Consider the following 24309-nt stretch of genomic DNA (forward strand, 5'->3'; position numbering starts at 1 on the left):
TGTGGAGGGGCTTGGTGTGGGACAATCTGGGCACAGGCAGAATGGGACCGGAGGGGAGGAGTGTCCAGGTGAAAGTGGTTGGGGCTCAGCAGAGGATCCACGTGGGGGGGGGGTATGGGGCTCAGTAGGGGGGTCTTGGTGCAGGGGGCTCACTGAGTGGGTGCAGGTGCTGAGGGAGTGGGGGTCTGAATGCGGGGGGCAGGGGCTCAGCTGGGTGGTCCAGGTGCAGCTGGTTGGGGCTCAGTGGGGTGGGGTTCACCGGGGTGGCCCAGGTGCAGGTGGATCAGTGCGTGATCTGGGTGCGAGGGGGTCCGAATGCAGGGGGAGGGGGCTTGGCTGGCAGGGTCTGGGTGGGGGTCCCGTGGGGCCGAGGCTCGGCGGGAGGGGGGTCTGGATGCAGGGGAGGGAGGGCTAGGCGGGGGGAGGAAGTCCAGGTGCAGAGGGGGTGAGGCTCGGCGGGTTGAGTGGGGGGCAGCTCCCCGTACAGTGCCCCCTGCCCCGCGGCTGGGGCGCGCTTGGGGCAGGCAGCGCGGGACGGGTGCGGAGCTTCCTGCAGCTGGCGGTGGGGGAGGTCCCGGGGGTGGGTCTGACCCGGCCCGGGAGCAGCCCGCCCAGGGAAGGAGGAAGTCCCGGCCTCCCGTCTCCCTCCAGCCCAGCCGGGACGAGCAGCTGGAGCCCAGCGCAGGTAGGAGCCGGGGCGCCCCCAGCTCTGCCCCTCTGCCGGCGGCGCTGGGACCCCGGCGGGTTCGGGGCCGGGTCCCACCGCGCGGGTGGAGGGTGTGATGGGACAGCCTGGCGGGGCCTGGCCCCGCGTGCTGCTGCCGCCACTTCCGGCTCCCCCTCACCCCGTCCCGGCTCGGGGGGGTCTCTTGTCCCTCCGCTGAGCCCCCTGGAGTGGGGTGACCCACTGCCCCCCCTTCCGAAGCTGCGGGGCTGGGGCACAGCTTGGCTCCAGGCAGGGGGTCCCCCCGCCCCCGGTGCTTGTGGGGTTCGCTGGGCATTGGGGTAGCAGAGCTTGGCTAAGGGGGGGAGATCGCCCTCCCCCCATCCCTAAAACCGAGGGGCTGGGAGTCAGCCCCCCCCCCCCCCAGGGCTTCTGCTAGAGCTGCCCTGGGTCAGAGACTCCGGAGCAATTTGTATAGTGGGGGTGCTGAGAGCCACTGAACCACGTTGTAACCCCTGTATATAATGGGAACCACTTCCAACCAGGGGATGCGGCAGCCCCCCTAGTTCCAGCACTTATGCCCTGGGCCCGTTCCAGCGGGAGCGGGGAGTCTGGCCTAACCTGGGGCCCTCGGTAGCCCCAGCTGGTGGTTGGTCAGAGCTGTGATGCCCCTGCCCCTCCTGGGGCGGCTGGGGCCCCTTGAGCTTGGGGCACTGGGGACAACACAAGGAGAACCTCTGCGGTGGGGCTCAGTGGGGTCAGGTCTCTGCGGTGGGGCTCAGTGGGGTCAGGTCTCTGCGGTGGGGCTCAGTGGGGTCAGGTCTCTGCGGTGGGGCTCGTGTCCCGCTCTGGACCAGGCTGTGTCTGAGCTGTGGGCAGCATGGTGCCGCAGCACCATGGGGCCTGCCTATGCCCCGTCCCTGTCACATCCGTGCATCCCGGGGGGATTAGTGCAGCAGGGCAGGGCTGGGACCCCTGTGACAAGGGGGCGCTGAGGCTCGGTAACTCAGGGCTTGTCTACATGGGGATGCCGATGGCAGGCGCTATTGCAGAGTAGTGGCTCCCACCCCAGCGGTGGTCTGTTCTGGAGCAAACGTCACTTGGTTCTGGGTATATTGCTGCGTTTCTAAAGCAGAGCCCGGTGGGGAGCCATTCCCCAATAGTTATTGCTGTCAGTTTCCTGTGTCAGAGCAGGGACTGGAACCTGTGGCCCGGGTGGGCACGCTACGCACTGGGGCGGCCTTCCTCTGCTGCTCCCTTGCTAGGTGGGCCCGTGTCCTCGCTCCGGGGTTACCGTGAGTGCAGTGCTACGCATGGCAAGCCGCGCTCTAGCATGGTTGGGGTGCTGCCTTCCTGTGCAGTCAATGAGGCAGGGCATGTTCCAGATGGGGGCTAATGCTTGAGTGGGGTGGCATGCGGGTGTGGTTGAAATGGGGCGATACAAGACTTGTGCCCAGGATAGCTGGCACCCGTGCGCTCTGGCCATGCCACAGGAGTCGCAGGGAACGTCTCCGCTGTCACAGATCAACAGCATCGGTGCTACGCCCCCAGTTTTGGAACAATCTCTGGAACGAACCCTTCAGTTTGCCCAGCCCCCAAGGGGTCTCAATCTTAGTGCATGGGGTAGGCCTCAATGCCTCCTTCCGGTGAATCTCTGGGGCTCCAGCACACATGTTTCACAGCATGAGCTTTGCCTGGTGAGTCTAGCTGAACTGAACTGCTGGGAGAGACTAGGCCACTCTTCAGGGACTAATGCACCTCAGCCAGTGTTTGCAGTGGCACTCAGGGTTGGCAAACCAGGTGGGTTTATTAGTCACCTGTTACATAGCATGGGGCGGCCTTAGGTCAGCAGAGAAAACTGAAGGTTAAAGCATCGATCGTTCTGGTCAGCCAGAGCCCAGCCAAGCTAGAGCAAAGGCTGGACACATGCACAACTAGGTTGATGCAAGGCAGCCTACTTCAACCTAACTTTGTAGCATAGACCAGGCCTTAGTCTCTTAGCCTGTCCTGAGAGCAAACAGTCCTTCCCCTGCCCTCTGGGTAACAACATGAAATATGGGGGAACTGAGGCACGCATGGGCTTAATTAAAAATATTACAGAAAATTCCCACTTTGTCCCATACCCTGCAGATGGAGGGGTGATTCCTAAGTTGGGTAGAGGTTCCTGCACTAGTGTGTACAGCTACTTATGAATTGCATCTCCAGTGGCAGTGTAGACAGGCCCCCAGAGAGCTCCGCTTATGGGCCGCTCTAATTGTATCCTTGGGGCTAGCACTAGGTTCTGTGGGTTCCCGAATCCAGCTGTGCCTGGTTCTGGAGGGGATGGACGTTGGCTTGGACACACTAACATCTCCCATGTACAGTGTTACCCCTGGGCTAGCATGCTGGGAGCGTGGGCTGTTCCATGGGGTAATGGTCCTCTTGCCAGCCTTGGGCCAGTGTCATTGGGAGGTGATGGAAGGAGGCAGCTTGGAAGGAACAGTCGGTGGTGCTGTCTACCTGTCTGTGAGGCTGGGGGAGCTGGCTGCGGCTGGGCTGGCTGCAGCGCTGGTGCCCCATAGAGGCAGAAGAAGAGAGGAGAGGGCGGCACGGACTAGCCCTGGGGCCGAGTCCTGCATGGCAGGGAGAGCCAGCCCAAACGCCTCCGCTTCAGAAACGTGGGCTTTTCTGCTCCCAGCGCAGCCACTGGAGTCCTGTTCACAGCGGGCAGTAGCCAGTGATGCCTCAAGGTGGGCTGGGTGTGGTTCAACGCCGGGGGCTGCTTGACCCCACTCCTGGCACAGCTGGGACCCTGTGCAGGCAGTGGGACTCCCTCCCCAAGGCCGCTTGTGTTTCCCTGCTTTCAGCTGGAGTGTTGGCATGGCCCTGTTGCAGTGAGCTGGGCCCAGCCTGAGGCCTGGATCCCCTCCTCCCCCTGCCCCAAGAGCTGCTGCTGGGCCCCGGCTGTCCTCCAATTGCAATGGGGCGTGGAGGGTGCTCTGGATCCCTTAGCGAGCCCATTTGACCCTCTTCTCCAGAAATTGCTTACCTGGCAGCAAGGGCCTCATGTGCCCTCCCCTGCCCCTTGTTGGGCCATGGGGGTCTGGCTGTGTCAGCCCCAAAGGTGAGCGGCACGGCCAGCCCTGACTCAGGCGCAGCTGAGGCTGAGCTGGTCTGGGATGGAGGGGGATGGTGCTACTGGAAACTATTTTGCAACCTCCGAGGTCAAAAAAGTCCAGGGTGACTCAGCCGAGCTGCTGCCGGGTGTCTCGTGGGCAGAGCTGCGGATCCTTGTTCCCTGGGTGGGTCCCTTACGCCGCGTGCCCCCCGCAGCTGCAAGGCCATCCCTGAGGTGAGTGACTGGCTGGGATGGCTGCTGAGGTGCCAGCGGGACAGATGGCTGGAGCTTGGTGTGACTGTCTGGGGGCCAGGCTGGGTTGTCGGGGAGCTGGAGTCTGAGCCACGATTGCCCCTCCCAGCTGGAGCGGGGGCTCCTAGCCATGCCCAGAGCTGCTGGGAGTGTTGTGGCCCTGCCGCCCATCTCTGCCAGCTCCAGCTCCTGCCGGTGGCACAGACTGCTTCCTCTCCTCCCTGCCAGGCGAGGAGTCCGTCCCCACGCCTGGGCTGCCTGCTACAGCATGGCTTCCGCTGCCCCTCGCACCAGTCCCCTTCCCCATGGCTGCAGGGGTCTCTTTCCTGCGGGGCTGGGTCTCTGTGCCCCTGCCCTCTCTGCCAGGTGCCTGACTCTCCCCTTCCCCCGGCAGCACCATGGGCTCCATGTTCCGCAGCGAGGAGGTCTGCCTGGCCCAGCTCTTCCTGCAGTCGGCCTCGGCCTACGCCTGCGTCAGCGAGCTGGGCGAGAGGGGGCTTGTGGAGTTCAGAGACGTATGTGCAGGGCGGGACATGGGGAGCAGAGGGGAGGGTCACTGGCTGGGGTGGGGTGGGGTGGGAGGAGGTGGCTGTCGGGGGGTGGTTGGGAGAAGTTGGGGTCCTGGAGCAGGGGAGGAAGGGGGCATGGGGAAGCCAGGATATCTGGTGCCTATGGGGGGCAGTGGGAATTGGGGTTTGTCACTGGGGCGCTGTTGAGGGGGGTAGGGGATGTTGGGGACCCTGACTGGGGAGGTGTCTGGGCAGCTGGTCCCAATGGGGCAGGAGTTGGGGTCCCTGACTGAGGGGTCAGGGCTGTTGGGGTGGTTGGTCCCTGCTAGCCACCCGGAGTCGGGGCCCTATGCAGGGTGGGCTGCAGCTGGGCTCTGATGTGCTGTCTCTGCTCCCCCAGCTCAACCCCAATGTCAACGCCTTCCAGCGGCGCTTCGTGGGTGAGGTGCGGCGTTGCGAGGACATGGAGAAAACCTTCAGTGAGTGCCCAGCCACCCTGGGGGAGGGGGCTCCTTCTGGGGGACAGGGAGACTTGGGGGAATATCTAGGACATTGGGGACACCATGGGGTGAGGGGAAGGGAGGTAGGCTCTGGGGTGGTGGAGAGCATGTGTGTGGAGGGAAGGGAGGGTAGGCTCTAGGCAGGTGGGAACCCTGTGGGGAGGAGGTCTCTCTGGGGTGGCAGGGGCTGCACGTGGGGATGGGAGCCTGGAGTGGTGGGATGGAGGGGGTCTGTGGTGGCAGATGCCCAGTGGTGTGGGGTTAAGTTAGTTAAGTCCAAAGCAGACTGTGGAGAGTTACAAAGGGATCTCACAAAACTGTGTGACTGGGCAACAAAATGGAAGATGAAATTCATTGTTGATAAATACAAAGTAATATACAGTGGAAAACATAATCCCAACTATACATATACAATGATGGGATGTAAATTAGCTGTTACCACCCAAGAAAGAGATCTTGGTATCATTGTGGATAGTTGTCTGAAAACATCTACTCAGAGTGTAGCAGCAGTCAAAAAGCAAACAGAATGTTGGGAATCATTAGGAAAGAGATAGATAATAAGACAGAAAAGATTATATTCCTTCTATATAAATCCATGGAAGCCCACATCTTGAATACTGCCTGCAGGTGTGGTCGCCCTATTTCAAAAAAGATATGTTGAATTGGAAAAGGTACAGAAAAGGACAACAAAAATGATTAGGGGTATGGAATGGCTTCTGTATGTGGTGAGATTAATAAGATGGGGACTTTTCAGCTTGGAAAAGAGACAACTAAGGGGGGATATAATAGAGGTCTATAAAATCGTGAATTGTGTGGAGAAGGTAAATAAGGAAGTGTTATTTGCTCCTTCACATCTCACAAGAACCAAGGGTCACCCAAGGAAATCAACAGGCAGAAGGTTTAAAACAAACAAAAGGAAGTATTTCTTCACCCAACGCATAGTCAACCTGTGGAACTCATTGCTGGTGGATGTTGTGAAGGCCAAAAATATAACTGGATTAAAAAAAAAACTAGATAAGTTCATGGAGGATAGGCCCATCAATGGCTATTAGCCCAAATGGTCAGGGACACAACCCCGTGCTCTGGGTGTCCCAAAGGCTGTAACTGCCAGAAACTGGGGCGAGGGGTGTCTCCAGATGGGTCCCCGTTGGGGGCAGGCTGTGCATGGGTAGTGTTGATGGGCGCTGTGTCCCTGCTGCTCAGCGTTCCTGCACCAGGAGCTGCGGAAGGCAGGGCTGGCACTGGGGCCCTGCCCTGAAAGCCCCCCGGCCCCTCTGCCCCGTGATGCCCTGCACATCCAGGAGCAGTCCGAGCAGCTGGCCCAGGAGCTACGCGAAGTGAGCCGCAACCGGGAGTCGCTGGGCCGGCGCCTGCGGGAGCTGCAGGAGTATGCGCATGTCCTGCGTGAGGGGCAGCGCTTCACCGGCCAGCTGGTGAGTCCTCGTGCGGGGCCAGAGCAGAGGCCTTGGGGGTGAGGAGGGGGCTGGAGGGCACAGAGGAGGAGCAGAGTAGAGAGGCCTGGGGGGCAGGGAGGGGATAGTTGGAGTAAGGGGTCTTGGGGTTGGGGGGCTGGGAGGGTGTGATGGTGTAACCTGGACTGGGGGGCTGCTGAGCCCTGTTCCACCAACCAGGGTTGCCTCTCACACGGTGGTGCTGATGTCAAACTACAAAACTTGGAGAGGCACTGCACTTACACAGACATCCACAGGCAGAGACACGCCCAGCTGAGTTACTTGAATGATCTCCCAGCCACTCATGAACCATCAATAGAGAGGTTCCAGCCAATTCCCCCCAGCTTCAGCCCTGCATCCCAGGACTGTACCCGTGTTACACTGTTCAAGGCCCCCTTGGGCAGTGCAAGTTCATTAAGTAGTTTTTCACTCCCTCTATGTGGAGTGGACACACACTAGTCTTTTTAAACTGAGCTGAGATTTCCCAAGCACTTCAACTAAAGCACACTGTTTTAGGTAAAATATAGAACAGATTTATTAAATACAGAAAGATCGATTTTAAGTGAATATAAGTAGCAGGCACAGAGATCAAAGTTGATTACTTAAGAAATAAAAATAAAATAAATTTGCAGTCTTAAGTTCTACAAACTAAACAGGATTTGAATCAAGCAGTGTCTCACCCAGACCGATGGTACAAGCAGGTTACAGATCCTCAGTGCACAGCCTGGGACTCTTTTCCAGCCTGGGACCCTTTTCCAGCCTGGGACCACCCTCCTCAGTTCAAAGTCTTTGTCCTCCAGATATTTCCCCTCCCAACTCAAGTCAATTCCTGGAAGAAAGAGGCCAAGTGATGATGTCACTGTCCCTCTCTTATAGCTTCTTCCAGCTTGCTTTGCTGTGACATGGGGATCAGGCAGTCTCCATTGGTCAAGCAGTCTCCACTGCATACATGCTCTCTCTGAGAAGTCTCTGGGATGGCCCTTGGGAGAGTGGATTCCCTTTAATGGACCATCAGCATGACTGGCTGGTCCTTTGTTGCAACTGAAAGGTTGGCTGGGGACATCTCACAACGTATTTCAGTAACACATGTAGCAATGCTTCATAACTTCACACACAATGGTAGCACATACAATCCAACGGTATTCATATTCAGCAGATCAAGATTATTAAAATGATACCTCACAAGACATACTATGTACAAAACTTATCATAATTATATGACAGTAGAGAATATGGTAGTTCCAGGGTGCTACTTTGAGGTATAGAGGGGCAGAATGGAAGGGAATCTGGGAGGCAGAGAGGGGATGGTTGGAGTGGGGGTGTCCTAGAGGTTGGCGATTAGGGAGGGGTGAAGTGGGTCACCCCCAGGGCTGGGCACTGGTGTGTGTGGGGAGGCCTTTGGTGGATTTCTGGGGGAGAACAGAGAGGTTGCCAGGCAAGGAGGGGGCACTGTGGTGCCGGCTCCCTGGGGGAGGGTGAAGGAGGGGGCCCCGTTGGGCTGGGCAGCTCCCCTGATGGTCTCTCTCCTGTCTGGCAGGCATCACTGGGCTCCCCTGCCCGGCCCCGCGCCCTCTCAGACCAGGAGCCCCTGCTCAACCCGTCCATGGCACCGCGTCTCGATGTCAAAATCAAGTGAGTCGGTTCCAGAGCGGGCGGGATGAGTTACAGATGGGGCAGCAGCTGTGGGGCAGGCCCCGTCTGGGACAACGTAGGGGTGGGGGGCAGAGCGGGGCTGTGCCTGGGACACGGCAGGTTCTGTGGTATTGTCATGGATGCTGTGGTGCCCTTGGGTGCTGTGGGGCTGTTCTGCCCTCGGATGCCAGCACCCCTCCTCCCCCTTGGCTCTCTCTTCTCTCCCCTCCCCCAGCTTTGTGGCGGGCGTGATCCACCCATGGCGGGTGACCTCCTTTGAGCGGCTGCTGTGGCGTGCCTGCCGCGGGTACCTCATCGCCAACTTTGTGGAGATGGCGGAGCCCATGGAGGACCCAGCCACAGTGAGTGTGGGGCGGGAAGTGGGGATGCAGCAAGGGTGGTCGGAGCAGGTCTGGGTGTCTGTGAGGGGGGCAGGCCTGGAGGGGACGTGGGTGGATCTGAGTGGGGTGGGGATGTGGGGGTTTCTCTGGAGCCTGGGAGCATGGGGGGGGTTGGTTTGTAGGTGACCCTGTGCTGTGCTGAGGCTCATGGGTAATGTGCTCCCCTCACAGGGTGAGAGCATCACCTGGGTTATCTTCCTCATTTCCTACTGGGGGGAGCAGATCGGACAGAAAATCCGCAAGATCTCGGACTGGTGAGTGCTGCCCCCCCGCCTGCCCCGTCACCCCCCAACCACTCCTGCCCCAAGCTCCGGCGCTCTATAAGCCTGCTGCTGCCGTGTGAGGGGTCCTGATGCCATATCGCAGCTGCTCTTGTTCCTGTCTGGAGAGCTAGGTGTCTGGGGGGGTGTCTTGGGGGCAGCCCCTCCCCTACCTCCTGGTGTGGCTGCTCCCTGGGGGGAGTGGGAGCAGAATGCTGGGGCTCCCTTCAGCCGGCTGGCATGACTCCACTTGGCCATAGGACACGCAGGATTGATGGCAGTTATTTGTGCCTCCAACTCAACCCAACCCAACCCAATCCCTCCCTTCCCTCCCGCCCCCCCCCCCGGCTGTCCCGTTTCTCCATCAGATAACTCAGCCCCCCTCTCCCCCAACATACCCCCCACTCACCTGTGTGTGTCTCTCCCAGCTTCCACTGCCACATGTATCCCTACGCCGACAGGGAGGCCGACCGGCTGGAGGTGCTGAGTGGGCTGCTCACCCAGATCAATGACCTCACCACGGTGAGATGGGGGGAACTGTAGGGCGGGGGGGGGTTCCAGGGACACTCCCCAATCAATGACCTCACCTCAGTGAGATGGGGGGCTCCGGGGATGCTCCCCGCTCAACAAGCTCACCGTGATGACATGGGGGAGCTGCGGGGGTGGGTGTGTGTCCTGAGGACGCTCCCTGCTCAACGACCTCACCGCGGTGAGATGGGCGGGCTTGCGGGAGGGCCCCGGGGACACTCTCCACTCAACGATCTCCAGCGTTAAGGGTCCCAGGCTGCAAGGGAGGTGGGCAGCAGTTGAGGACCCTACCAGGGTGGAGGGGAAATATTGGGGTGGGGGCCCCAGCTGTGTTGGGATAATGGGGGATTGGTGTCTGCCCCTGTGAACCTCCCTCCCCCCGGCAGGTGCTGGGGGAGACGGAGCAGTACCTGTCCCAGGTGCTGCAGAAGGTGGTGCTGATGCTGCCAGCCTGGCGCGTGAAGGTGCAGAAGATGAAGGCCATCTACCTCATCCTCAACCAGTGCAGCTTCAACGTCATCGAGAAGTGCCTCATCGCCGAGGTGTGGTGCCCCGTGCGTGACCTGCCACAGGTGCAGGAGGCCTTGTGCCACGGATCGGTACGTGCCTCCGCCTCCCCTTCCCCCGTGCCGTGGACTGGTCCGTATCCTCCCCCGCGCACCTTCCCACGGATTGGTACATGCCCCACCCCCCCCGGATCGGTATGTGCCTCCGCCCGCCCTCCCCCACGCCATGGACTGGTACATGCCCGTCCCATCCCCCCCTCCCTCCCCACAGAGTGGTATGTGCCTCTACCCGCACCCCCAAACCACGGATCGCTTCATGCCTCCGGCCCCCTGTGCCAGTCCATGTTCTCCCCCCGTGGATTGGTTGGTGTCTCTCCTGCCCACCCCTTCCACGTCGGTGTGTCCCTAGCCTCTCCCCACCCCCTCCTACTATGCTACACTTCCCTCCATGCCTTGACCTGTCCTGCCCTCCTCCGGCTGTGCCCTAGTCCCAGCCAGCCCCTGCCTGCTCCCCAGGGGGCAGTGGGGGGTGGGGGGGTGGGATTGGTGTTGCCTCGAGGCTCCCTGGTCTCAGGCCTGCCTTCCCTTGTAGCACAAGAGCGGCTCAGGGGTGGAGTCGTTCGTGCACCGGATCCCCAGTTCTGAGAGCCCTCCCACCCTCATCCGCACCAACAAGTTCACCACTGGCTTCCAGAGCATCGTTGACGCCTATGGGGTCGCCAGTTACCAGGAGGTGAACCCGGGTAAGGGACCCCCGGGGCCACCTCCCCATCCTCGGGTTGGATCGGAGCCAGTGCCCTCTATAGGGGAAAAGCCCCATGGCCCATCCCCAGCCCCCCTGAGTCAGCCAGTGCCCCACCCTGGGGCCAGATCGGAGCCAGCGCCCCCCAGAGGGGAAAGGTCCTGTGTCTGGGGTGTGGCAGGGTGGTCTGGGGAGGGGGAGTCCATGTGGGGTGGGAGGGCCTCTCTCTGATGTGCTCCCTGCACCCACAGCGCCCTACACCATCATCACATTCCCCTTCCTGTTTGCTGTCATGTTCGGGGACGTGGGCCACGGGCTGCTGATGTTCCTTTTTGCCCTCTGGATGGTGCTGGCTGAGAGCAGCCCCCGCCTGAGGGAGGCGCGCAACGAGGTGAGCAAGGAGGGGACTGCTAGGGTGGGAGAGGGCTGGGCTGTTATGGAGCTGTGCCTCCATCTGTCTGTCTGTCCCCAGATCTGGCGGACGTTCTTTGAGGGGCGCTACCTGATTCTGCTCATGGGGGCCTTCTCCGTCTACACCGGCTTCATCTACAATGAGTGCTTCAGCAAGGCAACCGCCATCTTCCCCTCCGCCTGGAGTGTGGCCACCATGGTCAAACACTCCAACTGGAGGTGGGCCCTGCTCTCTCCTCCCCCACCCTCCCCGGGACCCCCACTTGGTACCCTGTTCCCCCCCATGGGATCCCGGCTTGCACCCCTGCCTGGTACCCTGCTTCCCCCGCAGGACCCTCAGCTGGTACCTGGCCTGGTACCCTGCCGGACCCCCGCCTGGTACCCTGCTCCCCTCGCAGGATCTCTGCCTGCTCCCCCTGCAGGATCCCTGCCTGCTCCCACCCCATGGGATCACCACCTGGTACCCTGCTCCCATCAGCTATCCCCCACTGGGTCCCTCTTCTCACACCCCCTGCCTGCTCCCCCACCTGGTACCCTGTCGTCCCTGCGCCAGGACCCCTGCCTGCTCTCCTGCCTGGTACCCTGCTCACTACCCCCCATGGGACCCCTGCCTGCTTCCCCACCTGGCTGCTGCTCACCCCCCAGGACCCTGTCTGCTACCCCACGCCTCTTCTCACACCCCAGCCTGCTCCCCTGCCCCCATACCCGTTACCCACCTGTGGGATCCCCATCCCTTCCGTCCCATTCCTGGCTTCCCACACCTATGTGCCCCGTCCCTGCCACCTGCCCTGCATACTCCCCTGCATCAGCGCTGCCTCCCCACGTATTGCCCCACCTGCAGATCCGTATGTGCCCTCCACTCTCCCCAGCACTGACACCCCCCGTGTCCCCACAGCTCCGACTACTTAGCCAGCCACGCCTTCCTCACCCTGGACCCCAACGTCACTGGAGTCTTCAAGGGGCCCTACCCCTTCGGGATCGACCCGGTGAGTAGGGAGGGATGGGGGGGACGTGCTGGCCAACTGCCCCCCCTGCCCTGCTCCCCTCACTGGGAGCTGCGTGCCCACCCTGGCTCAGACGCCTCCTCTCACCTGGCTGCAGGTCTGGAGCCTGGCCAACAACCACCTGAACTTCCTGAACTCCTTCAAGATGAAGATGTCAGTGATTCTGGGCATCATCCACATGAGCTTTGGGGTGCTGCTCGGTGTCTTCAACCACCTGTGAGTCGCCGCTGCCCAGGGGGCTGCCAACACCCACCCATGCTGCCCACCTGTGCCCCCTCGCTTCGGCCCGGCAGGCCATGTGCCCTTGAGGAAAGGGCTACAGAGCCTGGTGCATCCCCCACTCTGGCCCCACCCTTTCCTTATGCTCGGGGATCTGCATCTGCAGGAAATCCTGGCCCTGCTTGGGGGGGAAGGATTGGCACCTGAGCCTGGGGCCCTGCCTGCTGGCAGCCATGCACTGGGACAGAGACCACTCCCCCTCAAGCCTTCCCTGCCCTGGGGCGTGGTCCCAACCCCAGTCCCTCGGGCAGATGGTGGCACTCCTCTGAGCTGGCCTTCCACCAGTGCCACTTGTCTCTCTGTGCAGGAGCAGCCCCCTGGGGCTGGCATTGGGGCTTGTGCCCAGTGCAGAGGGGGCTTGTTCTAGCCCCTTGGGGCTTTGTGAGGTATGAGCTGGCCGTGCTGCCAGGCTGGGGAGGAAGCCTGGCAGGGCAGCTCTGGGGCTCCTGCTGCCAGGAAGGGGTGTGTCCGCAACTCTGCTGCGCTATCTGACTCCCCTGCCCAGTCCCCCAGGGCACACCCTGAACCCCTGGCAGCTGGGATCCTGCCTGTCAGGATTGCTGCTCTCGGCTCCAACCAGGGCAGCGGTGCAGGGCACTGGGCCACCTCCCAAGGGTTGTTGCTCCCACCATGGGGGCAGGCAGCCTGACTATGCAGGGCCTGGGCCGACTCCCCTCTCGCTGGCACACAGGCACTTCAGGCAGCGGTACCAGGTGGCACTGGTCTTCCTGCCCGAGGCGCTCTTCCTGCTGGCGCTCTTTGGCTACCTCGTCTTCATGATCTTCTACAAGTGGATCATGTTCAGTGCTGTCAACTCCCTGCTGGCACCCAGCATCCTCATCCACTTCATCGACATGTTCCTGTTCACTGAGAACCCTGACAACCACCCGCTGTATCCGGGACAGGTAACCCCAACCACAGACGCTGTGCCCGGCACTGGTAACCCTCACAGGTAACCCCAACCACCCACTGCACCCAGAACAGGGAACCCTGCCAGCTGGCCCCCACTGCCCCTGGGATGGGTAAGCCGAACAACCACCTGCTGCGCCCGGGACAGGGAACCCCAACGGCCAGCCCCCACTGTGCCCAGAACGGGAACCCCTGATGGCTGCTCCCTGCTCTGACCAGGAGGGGGAACCCCCACACCAGGCCAGCATCTGCAGCTGCTTACCACTGCCCCCACCCAGTCCGGTTCCCACCTGCCCCCCAGATCAGACCAATAGGCCTATCACATCTGGCCAGACCCAAGGCTGGTGTGGTGGGACCCAACCTCCGGATCTCATGTGCTGCTCACCCCCTGGGGCTGGGCAGAGCGGGGTCACTGTCCTAGCTCTGGGTCTCTTGGTCCCACACCCAGGGCGACCCCACGTCTGCCACCCTTCCTGGGCACACAGGCAGTACAGCCCGGATGGCTGGGCCCTGGAACCAGCTCCTCAGTTAGCCCCTTTGGGGCAGGCTGGGGCTGAGCCATGTGCTGAACTGGCCATTTGACTCTGACCAAAGCAGGAGAGCTACAGAGCTTTGCAACACAGAAACCATCCTGCCTGCGGCCCCGGGTCTCATCTCCCCCCATGGGCCCTGGGGCTGGGCAGCCCCTCCACAGCCAGGGCTCACTGCCCGTGCTGGTGTCGGCCCCCAGCACTGAGCAGCAGCCACTGTAAAAGTCCGTCTTTTATACCCTCTCCCCACTGCAGGTGACGGTGCAGAATGTCCTGGTCGTCCTGGCTCTGGCCTCTGTGCCTGTCCTGCTCCTGGGCACGCCCTTGTACCTGTGGTGCGATCACCGCCGCAGGGGGCGCCCTCGTCTTGGGGTAAGGGGCTGGGCGGGGGCCCCTGGAGGGCTGGGCTGGTGGCAGGGTTGTGGGGCTCTGCAGGACCTCTCCAAAGGGAGCTGCAGGTGCTGTGGGGCGGGGCGGGGGCTGTGGTCAGTGGAGTGTGTCCCCCCACCCCCCATGTTTGATGTGTGGCTCTGGGCTCTGCACAGCAGGGCCCACCTGGGGACGCCGGGGAGCGTCAGCCGCTGCTGAGCTCGCAGGAGCCGGGGAACTCGGTGAACGTTACGGAGGCTGACGTGGAGCCTGGCGGGCATGGCCCTGAGCCTGAGGTGAGATCCCCGTGGCTCTGTGATGGCTGGGGAGGGGGATGGGTTTAACACCACTGGGTGCCGGGACAGTGAGTGTCCCTGCTGTCCTGCCAGTCCAACTCAGCATGGGGGAGCCCCACAGCTTCCGATCTGTGGGACTGAAATGTACCTGCACTGGGTGGGGGCAGGGCCATTCAGAGGGGGTGGGGCTTGACCAGCGGCTGCCCATCCCCCCAGCATGGCACAGAGTGGCCCCGGAGTGGAAGGACAGGGTCCTGGGGTGGGCAGGAGACCCTGAAGCTATGAGCATCAGGGACGGGATTAGTCCCCCCTCCCCATCCCAGTCTTCTCTCGCTGCACAGGGGGTGGAAAAGGGCACTGCTGATTGGCTGGGCTCCCATGTAGCCTGCGGGCTGTCCCCCCGACAGCCAGCTGAGTGAGCTCCAGATGGTATGTGTCTGCCCGAGCCCACGGCAAGGGGCACAGAGAGCTTATGGATGGGCCCGGGGTTAGCTCACTGTGCCAAAGCTGGAGGAGAGTGGTTGGACGTGGTGCCCCGCTCCCCCTGTGTGGTGCTGCCCTACGCCCTGCGGCTGGGCATGGTGCCATGGCTGGGTGCTGCCCTTCACCCTGTCCCACTGCTTTGGTGTCTCCCGCAGTTTGAATTCTCTGAAGTCTTCATGCACCAGGCCATCCACACCATCGAGTATTGCCTGGGCTGCATCTCCAACACGGCCTCCTACCTGCGCCTGTGGGCGCTCAGCCTGGCCCATGCACGTGAGTCGGGGGGGCGGGGTGTTCTCACAGCCTCCTGTCTGTGCTGAACTTGGCCCACAAATGCTTTGTGGTCCCTCATGCAGACCCCTGGAGGGAGGAGGTGGGAGGGAGGCCTGTGAGGGGCAGGGTGGGGGGGCTGCAGGGGAGGGAGGTGAGGTGGGGTGGCAGGTGTCGGTGAAGGGGGGCATGCCCAGCTCTGACCCCCCCAGTGCCCCTGCAGAGCTGTCGGAGGTGCTGTGGACCATGGTGATGCGGAACGGCTTCCTGATGCATGTCTACGTGGGCGGGGTGCTGCTTGTGCCCGTCTTCGCCTTCTTCGCCGTGCTGACGGTGGCCATCCTGCTGGTGATGGAGGGGCTGTCGGCTTTCCTGCACGCCCTGCGCCTGCACTGGTGAGCCCCCCATCCCCATACTCCCAGCGGGGGGAGGGGGGAGCGGCTTTGGACTCTGGGTTGTGGTGGACGGGCGGGTCTGTGGTGGGTCAGCCCCTGGGTATGCCCAGTGTTCATACCCAGCACCTCCCTTGGGATGGGGGAGGCCCGTGGTCAGTTGTGGGGGGTGATGTCTGCGCTGACTCCCCCACCCCCTCCTGTGTTGTTTGCAGGGTGGAATTCCAGAACAAGTTCTACGTGGGCACCGGGTACAAGCTGAGCCCCTTCGCCTTCCCCGCCGACAGCTGGGAGTAGGGCCAGCCCGGCCCTCGGCACCATGTGCCCCCCCGCCACCCCCACCTCAAAGGGATGGTGCCCCCTCCCACCCTGTCCCAGGGCAGGGGCCTCTCTTTGGGTTTGCATCTTCTACACTGGCCACTGCTCCCCTAAGCCTGGTGCTGTTTCCCCTCCCCCACCCTGCCCCTCCCCTCCCCTCTGGTCTGGTGCTGTCATCCGCTGTCTGCGGAGCCTGGTGCTCCCTGCCTTGGCACAGATTACTTTTGTCCTGTCTTTTGTACGATTAAAGAGTGAAACAGCCCCGTCCCTGTCAGTGTGTAACTGTAAACCACTGGGCCTCTGGTGGCGCTCACGGGGCCTGGCCAGCTGAGCTCCCGGCTCTGGAGCGTGAATCTGCCCTGCTCTCGGTCTGGGCAGCTCTCCCAGCAGATCTCACTCGAGCAGCACCTTGCACAGCCCTCGCTGCAGTTACCCTACACTGGCACCAGCTGCGCTGACTCCCCTCGCTAAACTGGTCCAGCACCCCTGGGTGTGAATCATGTCAGACCAGCTGGGGCCAAGGCTCTGTTGGTTGCCCCCTGGTCAGCACTGGCTGGGAGGGAGAGGAGGGGGGAGCTGAAGGCAGCTCCTGCCTGAGCGGGCGGGGGGCAGGATCTGACCAGCCATGTGCTATGTGCTCTGGGCACCGCCCTGCCTTGTGTCCTGGGCATGAGCTGTGGCTCCCGCTCCTGGGGCAGTGCTCAGGGCTCCCCCTGACACCAAAGGCTGGTGCAGGGATGTTTAATGGCCACAAGCTGGGGAGACTTGTGTGGCAGCTCATGGCCCAGGGGGCCAGCCCTGCAGCAGCGGAGAGGGAGGGGAGCCCCGCAGTGCTGCCTCGAGCAGCTGGCTAGGATATGGGGAGGCCAGCCTGGCTAGGAATACTGTGAGTGGGGAAGCAGGGGGGCTCCTAGCGAGGCTCTCAGGCTGGAGCCTGCCTGTGTCACGCTGCAGCTGGGTCTCACCATGGGGCAGCCATCTGAGTACTTGGGAGTGGGGGTGAGTCAGAGTGGGTCCTATGAGCCCCGCAACCTATCACTGCTGCCCGTAGTTGAGGGCAGGGGGGCTGGCACTGTAGACGTTGAATGGGTGGAGGCTGGCAGGCAGTGGGTAAGGTGCCACCCGTGGCTTGGCCCCGACGTACATGCTGTGGTAGGAGAGGGGCTTGTACAGGGGGGCCCCCAGCTCTGGTGGGAGAGGGCGCCGCATAGCTGAGCTGTCCTGGAAGCCACGGGCTCCGGTGAGTGGCACGAGTGAGGGGTTCTGGAGCTGGGTGGCCTCTCGCAGGAGGGTGGCAGGGAGCTGCCCCCTGACACGGCGCTGGCCCGGCAGCCCTGGGGAGAGAGTAGAGAACGAGGGCAGGTCACAGCCACTGCAGGGCTGCTGTGCCAAGATCCCCAAGCCCTGCCTCTGCCAAAGCCCCACCCTCTCCGTCAGCTCTGCCCCTGCCCCCTACCTCAGCCAGTGCTAGAAGCTGAGCCCAAGAGCCCCAGCACCCGTCTGTGGCTCCCTGAGCCCTGCCCTGCCCGCATGGCCTGCACAGCTGCACGTGGTGAAGAGGCCCTGTGTGCCCAGCCAGCTGTATGTAACAGCCCTGCCCCCGCATGCTCTCCAGCTGGGCTAGGGGTGGGGGGAGCACCCTGGTGTCAGAGCTGGTAGCCCTGTGGGTGGGGGTTACCTTTCTGCATGTCCTTAAGCTGGGAGGAGGGGCCCGTCCCCTGAGTGCGGGCCAAGGTTCCCAGCAGAGGTCCTGATGCCCCAGGCCTGCACATGAGAAGGGGGAGGGTGAGAAATGGGGAGGGGGCTCAGCTGGGGTCAGACATTTGGGTGGGGGGGGCAGGAGGATGGGCAGAGGTGCTCCTCCCCCACCAGAACACAGCTCCCCTGGGAGACTGCATGCAAACTATTTAATGAACTAATTTGCACATGTGCAAACCATCCTACACTGATTCAGGGGGTGGCTGGTGGGGGCTGGGTGGGAGTGGGCACTGGGATATGTAGTGGGGTGGGGGCAGCTGCTGGGGAGGTGACTGGGGCTGATTATAGACTCCTCCCTCTTGGGCTGCGGCCATCACTTGCCCCTCCTGCCTCCTCTTCTTTTGGGATGGGCTGCAGGGGTGGGCACTGCAGCTGGGTGTGTGACATGCTGCCAAGTGGATGAGCCCTGGGATGGGAGGGAGACTGCCCCCCGCCCCCAGCAGTTAGAACAGTGGGACCCTATGTGGGGAGGGGAGGCATCAGTGCTCCCATCTCCCGCTGGGTGGGGAGGGTGCTGGAGGGGCAGTTACCAGTCGTCTGGCTCGCAGTCCCGGAAACCCTTGGCAAAGGGGTTACTGGCGATTTTCAGCTGTGTGATCTGCAGAGAGAGAGGGGGCGGGGTGAGGGAAGCAGCCCTCCAAAACCAGTGCCAGAGACCCCACTACCCCAGGGGCTGGCAGCAGCTCAGGGACACCCACCCAGATCAGCAGCTCCCTAGGCACAGTGGGACAGGAATCCTGCAGAGAGATGCTGCACCCACTGCATGAAATCAGAAACAGCCATGTGGCCACCACCCAGCAGGGGGTGCTGTGACACCAGTGACGGGGAGGAGCCTGCACCACTCAGCCCCACCCTCCCCAGCAGGGGGCACTGTCTAGCCCTGCCCTCCCCAGCAGAGGGCACTGTGGCATGGAGATGGTGTTGGGGGACGGACTCCTGCATGCAGGGATCACAGGGAGGGGACTATAATGTCCAGCCCTGGGGCCCAGGGCGGGGTGGCTCAGTGCCCTGAAGGGTGGGGCCAGTTTCTGGGCTGCACACACACCCGATGGTTCTGGTAGGCCGTCACCGCCATGAACTGGGTCTCTGCGAAAGTGAAGGATTTGAAGTTCTCGTGGGCAAAGCGCTCGCTGTCCCGGCGTGGGTCCACGTACACCACATGGAAGCGGGGCTGGTACCGGTGCATGGAGTTCAGGATGATCTGTGTGTGCCAGAGAAGAGCCATGCTTGAGATGGGCACTGGGACAGCCATCGCCCATAGCAACATATCCCACCCCCTCCTTCACCCTACGGCATAGCTCTGCAACCCCTCACCCCACCCCCAGTCCAACAGCCCACCTTTCCCCGACCCTCACAGCCCATGGCATCCTGTCCCGCCCCCCCCATCCTCCACTCTGTAGGGCCGTGTCCCATGCATGGTATCTCAGCAGCCTCCTGCCCCTGCCAACGGTGCCATATCCCTGCCCCCCCTGAGCCAGGCAGCCCCACCACCCGCCCTGGGGCTGGATTGGATCCGGCAGCGGCGCCCCTAGAGGGGAATGGCCCTGTGCCGATTTCCCACCCCGTGAGCCAACCAGTCCCCTATCGTGGCCTTGGATCAGAGGCCGCGCCCGCTGCCCAGGTCTGGCACGGTGGCTCACGTGGCCGTTGTCGTCCAGCAGGTTGTTGGTGAGTTTGAGCTTGTCGAAGGAGACGATCTGCCTCATCCACTGGCCGCCCTTGGCGGGCGAGTCGGGGTGGAAGTGGACGCGGCCGGGCGCGGCCGGATCTGCTCTGCCAGCCACCAGCCACGAGGAGCTGTGGAAGGCGTATCTGCAGGGAGAGGCAGGGCCTGAGCACCGGGGTCCCCCCGCTCAGATGGAGGCCTCATTGCATGGAGGAGGGCAGTCTGGGCCCCAGAGCTTCCTCCCGCCCCCTACAGAGCCCTCTAGCCATGGGGAGCCAGTTCCTGTTCTGGGCTCCAGCACATTTCCGTGGGGGCTGGGATCCTGCCCTGTAGGGCCGGGAGAGACAGTGGTGAGTGGAGGCACTGTGACTGAGCAGTGGGGGGAGGCGGGGGGAGGCCGACGCAGGCCATGGCTGGGGCAGCCGGAGTGCAGGAGGCAGGTGGGGGGTGGGCAGAGCTGCCAGATCTACGGGCACCACACCCAGCACAGGGCTGCCCCCCGCCCCCCACGCAGGCTGCTCTGCTCCAGGCTCTGGTGGTGGTGGGCTGGGCAGGACCTGCCCCCCCCCCCAATCTGTATACCCCCCACCTGTATCGCTTGTCGTCCAGGGGCATAAAGTCCATGAGCAGCACGTAGTCGGCCAGCGGGTCCAGCCCTGAGAGCTTCACCTGGAAGGTGGGGAACATCCTCCTGTGGCAGAGGAGAGGGGAGGGCATGGGGCGCTGGGGTCGCCCTTGTTGTACGGGGGTGGAGCACTAGGGTCTCCCCATTGCACAGGGCCTGGTGTCATTGGTCACGGGGGAAAGGCTGGGGTTATAGGTCACAGAGTGAGGGGCGCTGGGGTCCCTGGTCACACAGAGGGTTGGGGGTCAACCTGTTGCAAGTGGGAGGGCTGGGGGTGTTGGTCACATGGGGCACTGGGGTTGCCCTGTCTCAGGCCTCTTCCCCACTCAAGGGGCCCAGCAGGGTGACACACAGGGGCTGGGAGAAAGGGGCCAGGCTGCCCAGCCCGGCGGATGTGTGCAGATCCCCACGGACTGGGGCGTGTAGGTGGGAGTGAACGTGAGTGTGGGGCAACATGAACCCAAGCATGAGCAGGAGAATGAGCGAGAGTGGGGGGGCTGAGGCAGGGCCAGTGGGGAGAGTCGGGGGGAAGTAGGAGGCGGTGGGAAGGTACTGGGGGGCAGGTGCATTTGAAGCACTCAATGGGAGGGGGCAGCACTGCTGGTGGGGGGCAGAGCTGCCCAGCAGCACCCCTGCCCCCGGGAACATCACGCTGCTGCAGCAGCTCATGTCCCCTGTAATATCAGACTGGAACGGAGAAGCTGGAGGACCAGGCGTGGGGTGGGGGCAGACTCCACCCCGACTGCCATCCTCGCAGCCCCCTCTCAATAGGCCCGGCACCTCCACAGCCCCAAGACACCCAGCCCCCATTGGCACCCACAGTCTGCCCCGGTGCCCCCCTCTGTGCCCAGCCTCCTAGTGCCCAGCCAAACCAGGCAGGGAGTGCTGGCTCCTGGCACCGTCCAGGCTCCTGGCAGTCCTTGTTCCACCCACCTCCCCCCATATTTCCAAGGATTGTGGGGCTGGACCCTGCAATGGGGCCCTGGGCAGCCGTGATGTGTGGCACCAGCCGCCAGCCCTTAGCACCGGGGGAGCGGCTTTTCTGGCAGGGAATGAGCCACATTGCCTGGTGCTACAAGGGGCCAGATCAGACCCCCAGGAGGGTGGGGATGGCACCGGATCCCCTTGCATGGAGCCAGGACGGGGTCTCACAGAACACCAGGCTGGGACATGGGGGCACAGCTCCTGCCATGGGGTAGTGTTGGTGGTGGCATGGCCCCTGCCAGGGGCTGTAAAGTAGCAGGGTACAAGGGGGTCCCTGCGCTGCCGTGCCTGGGCAATGCCCACCTACCTCCCCGCTTTGGTGACAATCATCTCGGTGCCCAGGCTGTTGAATTCCTCCCACAGGCTCCGCATCTCCAGCTGCACTGACACGTTGGACACATGCTGGTTCTTCCTGGCCGGTTGGATGCTGTCCCCGAGCCCCACGGCCCCCTCCCCAGCAGGGACACCGAACCTGCCACAGGCCGGCAGGGGCCCCAGCAGGCAGGGAGCCCCCATGGGACTGCTCCACTCGGGGCCAGAGGCGAAGGGGCTCCCGTCTGACGTCAGGACACTCAGACTGGCTGTGAGGAATGCTGCAAAGGAGGGGAGAGGATCAGTGCCAAGCCCCTGTGGCTATGGGCATCAGGGGGCTGGGACATGGACTCAGAAACCAGCTGAGGCATCTTCTGGTGAGCCCCAAAGCACCTGTGAACTGGGGAAATGGCAGTGCCCCTTGATACCCCCCATGCTGCCCCTCAATCCCGCCCCACAGCCCCCTGCTATCCTGGCCCTGAGCTCCCCCCAGTCCCAACCTGCAGTCCCCTGCTATCCCAGCCCTAAGCTCCCCCCACCCCCCGACCCGCAGCCCCCTGCTATCCCAGCCCTGGGCTCCCCTGAGTCCTGCCTGGCAGCCCCCTGCTATCCCAGCCCGAAGCTCCCCCCATCCCTGACCCACACCCCCCTGCTATTCCTTGGCTCCCCCTAATCCTGCCCCGCAGCCTCCTGCTATCCCGGCCCTGAGCTCCCCTCAGTCCCAACCCGCAGCCCCCTGCTATCCTGGTCCGGAGCTCCCCTCAGTCCCAACCCGCAGCCCCCTGCTATCCTGGCCCTGAGCTCCTCCTAGTCCCGCCCTGCAGCCCCCTGCTATCCCGGCCCTGGGCTTCCACCACCACCCCCGGCAGCTCTGCCAGTGCCCCTCAGTACAAATCTGCAGCCCTCCACAAGCCCAGCCCTGGGCTCCTTCCATAAAGCTCTGCTGATCCAAGGCCCCCATCCAGCTGGATTTGCAAAGTGCCTCATGCACAGGAGTGGGCCCCACTGCGCTCCCTGACCATCAGCATCATCTCCGGCATCATTGCTGGTCCAAGGGCTTGAGCACCTCTCATCACCCCGATTCCCCTTTCAGGGAGCCCCAGCCCCTGACCCTCCCACTCTCTCGCACCAAGCCCCTCTCTGTAGCAAAATTCCCTTTCCCAGGGATGCTTGCTCCTTCCTGAGACCCCATCCCCTTCTGCTCTCCCCAGGCAGTCAGTAACCGGCCACTGAGCTCCAGCTCCTGGAGCTGGGCGACCCCCGCTCTGCTGGTGTTTGGACTTTAACATCGCGGAGAGGCATTAGCCAGGGCTGCTCCCCGCAGGCTCCAAGCCAGGATGCTGGGATTCCGCCCCATCAGCCTGCTACCCTGGCAGCTTGGCCTCCTGCTCACACCCAGCTGGTATTTTAGCCAGCCCTATACACCGGCCCCAGCCAGGCCAGAGACTGCCAGTTCCCTTAGCCTGTTGGCCCCTTCATCAGGGGAATAGAACCCAGGAGTCCTGGCTCGCAGCCCCCCCTCCGTTCTCACCCACCAGTTCCCTCTGCTCCCCCCTCACACGAACATGCTTTGTACAGGTATGTAACATGTACCTGTGTTCAATACCCGCTGTTAGTAATTCTATGAGCTGTAACGATTCCCACGCGCTATCCGAGTGGTGGGAGGGACCCTGAACACCCAGCTGATCTGCTCCACACAGAAGCCACCTTGTCATAACCCTGGGTGCTTCCTACTGCACAGCGACCCCTAAACGCGGTACCTAGGCTCTAGGGGTTAGGAACGTGGGTCTCTTGTGATCAACAGGCTCTGGAGCTCAGCCAGTGATGGAGAGGGCAGGGCCTGAGCCCGCCTCCAGCCAGGCTCTGCAGATCGCTGCAGCCGGGGTCCTATGTGCACACTCCCCTCACTCCACTGCACACCCATCCCCCCTGCATCTCCCCCTGTCCACCCACCGTTTGTAGCCAAGTCCCTCGACACCCCGTAACTCACTGTAGGCTGGACAGGTGCAAAATGCCACAGCCTGGCGCAGGGAGCCAGGCGGAGTGGGGGATGGGGGCACGAGGCTGCCGGGGCTCGTCCCAGGGAAGAGCTAGATTGGAGTCGGGGAGGTAAATGGGCCAACGGGAAATGTCAGCGAGGGGTTCCCAGCGGAGGAGTCCCCAGCCGGATTTACCTGCCATCAGTGCAGCGGGCGTTGCTCCGGCTCCCCGGCCAGAGTCCGTCTCCCCGGCCCAGTGTGGCTGTAACTCGGTTTCTGAAGCCTCCGGGCTGGACCTGGCGATTTTATTCTCCTGCTCGGGGGGCGGAGATTCACCGAGTGTGGCGTGGTGCAGAGCTGAGCAGCTCCTTGGGGGGCACTGGCTGGCCCAGGGCGAGATGAGCCGAGAACCCCCCACCCCGGGCAGCAGCTCCACCATCAGCTATTGATGAGCATACCGCAAGCGGGGCACTGGGGGCAGCTGCCCTGGAGCATGGGCTGGACTCAGCCAATATCCCCCGAGCCGGAGGGGCGCTGACCTCCCTGCTGGGGGTAGGGCTTAGCTTTGCCACTCAGAACTGAATGAATTCTTCCTTGCACAGCCCCAGAGCACGGGACATGAACCCAGCCATGAGGGGACCGGCCGGCTCCCCGGCCTGAGGTGGGAGGGATGGTGAGGGGCTGCCTGTTCCCCCATCCCACGCGGCCAGAGGGCCCGGGGTAACCATGCCAGCAGCTGTGCTGACTGAGCCGGCATCACCGGGAGCAGGATCAGGCCCAGTGGAAGGGACAGAGTGCGTTAGACCCTCTGTGCAGTGACCCACTCCCCTGCTATCCAAGTCCTGGCCTCCCACCACACAACTCAGCCCTTGCCCCTCAGTTCTGACCCACTGCACCCTGTTACCCCAGATCTGGACTCCCTTCCCCCAAGCTATGCCGCCCCTCGATCCCAGCCTGCTGCCCCCTGCTGGCCTAGCTCTGGCCCTCCCCTTCCCACCTCAATCGCAATTGCAATCTCCCCAGCTCTTCCTGCTTCTCCTTTCCCGGCTCTGTTGATCCCCCTCTGATCTCCCATCAGCCAAGGAACTAATTAAATAACCCCCCTGGGACATTTGCCCACCATCCGCCAGACTTTTTCCTAAAAGCCGTTTTATAATCAGCCGTTATTTGGCAAGGTTGGTA

General features: G+C 62.7%; 2 protein-coding genes across 7 annotated transcripts; one reads left to right on the forward strand and one right to left on the reverse strand.

Annotated features, from left to right (window-relative positions):
- The first annotated feature begins 489 nt into the window (after positions 1 to 489).
- TCIRG1 (T cell immune regulator 1, ATPase H+ transporting V0 subunit a3) lies at positions 490 to 16064 on the forward strand. Of its 6 annotated transcripts, none has more exons than XM_073346730.1 (20): positions 490 to 685; positions 4408 to 4528; positions 4923 to 5001; positions 6226 to 6455; positions 8011 to 8105; positions 8341 to 8467; positions 8678 to 8760; positions 9195 to 9288; positions 9681 to 9893; positions 10393 to 10543; positions 10794 to 10933; positions 11015 to 11172; positions 11849 to 11939; positions 12055 to 12173; positions 12928 to 13141; positions 13931 to 14047; positions 14221 to 14340; positions 14979 to 15096; positions 15317 to 15488; positions 15701 to 16064. In XM_073346730.1, exons 2-20 carry the CDS (start codon positions 4412 to 4414, stop codon positions 15780 to 15782), a joined length of 2520 nt encoding a protein of 839 aa, XP_073202831.1. In that variant the 5' UTR covers positions 490 to 685; positions 4408 to 4411; the 3' UTR covers positions 15783 to 16064. The 6 variants fall into 6 exon arrangements, with proteins under 6 accessions (XP_073202831.1, XP_073202827.1, XP_073202828.1 ...); XM_073346726.1 differs by lacking the exon at positions 490 to 685 and adding an exon at positions 692 to 3995; XM_073346727.1 differs by lacking the exon at positions 490 to 685 and adding an exon at positions 692 to 3995 and having other exon boundaries at positions 14224 to 14340.
- Positions 16065 to 18087: 2023 nt separating this feature from the next.
- On the reverse strand, positions 18088 to 23566 carry TBX10 (T-box transcription factor 10). Its single transcript, XM_073348869.1, has 6 exons — positions 23323 to 23566; positions 21144 to 21429; positions 19817 to 19918; positions 19202 to 19373; positions 18607 to 18762; positions 18088 to 18159 (listed from the first exon to the last, which is right to left on the reverse strand). The coding sequence occupies exons 1-6, from the start codon at positions 23564 to 23566 to the stop codon at positions 18088 to 18090; spliced, it is 1032 nt and encodes a 343-aa protein (XP_073204970.1).
- Between the last annotated feature and the right edge of the window lie 743 nt (positions 23567 to 24309).

This window comes from Lepidochelys kempii, chromosome 6, assembly GCF_965140265.1.
Source record: "Lepidochelys kempii isolate rLepKem1 chromosome 6, rLepKem1.hap2, whole genome shotgun sequence".
Taxonomy (NCBI): Eukaryota; Metazoa; Chordata; order Testudines; family Cheloniidae; genus Lepidochelys; species Lepidochelys kempii.

Excerpts from the sequence above, each read along its gene's own strand:
- TCIRG1 (XM_073346726.1), top strand. The coding sequence starts at position 3,823 with ATGGAGGGGGATGGTGCTACTGGAAACTATTTTGCAACCTCCGAGGTC. Across the intron at positions 3,996-4,407 it reads GCTGCAAGGCCATCCCTGAG|CACCATGGGCTCCATGTTCC; the intron begins GTGAGTGACTGG and ends TTCCCCCGGCAG. Across the intron at positions 9,289-9,680 it reads AGATCAATGACCTCACCACG|GTGCTGGGGGAGACGGAGCA; the intron begins GTGAGATGGGGG and ends TCCCCCCGGCAG.
- TBX10 (XM_073348869.1), bottom strand. The coding sequence starts at position 23,566 with ATGGTGGAGCTGCTGCCCGGGGTGGGGGGTTCTCGGCTCATCTCGCCC. Across the intron at positions 19,919-21,143 it reads ATTGTCACCAAAGCGGGGAG|GAGGATGTTCCCCACCTTCC; the intron begins GTAGGTGGGCAT and ends CCTCTGCCACAG. Across the intron at positions 18,160-18,606 it reads CGGCCTACCAGAACCATCGG|ATCACACAGCTGAAAATCGC; the intron begins GTGTGTGTGCAG and ends CTCTCTCTGCAG.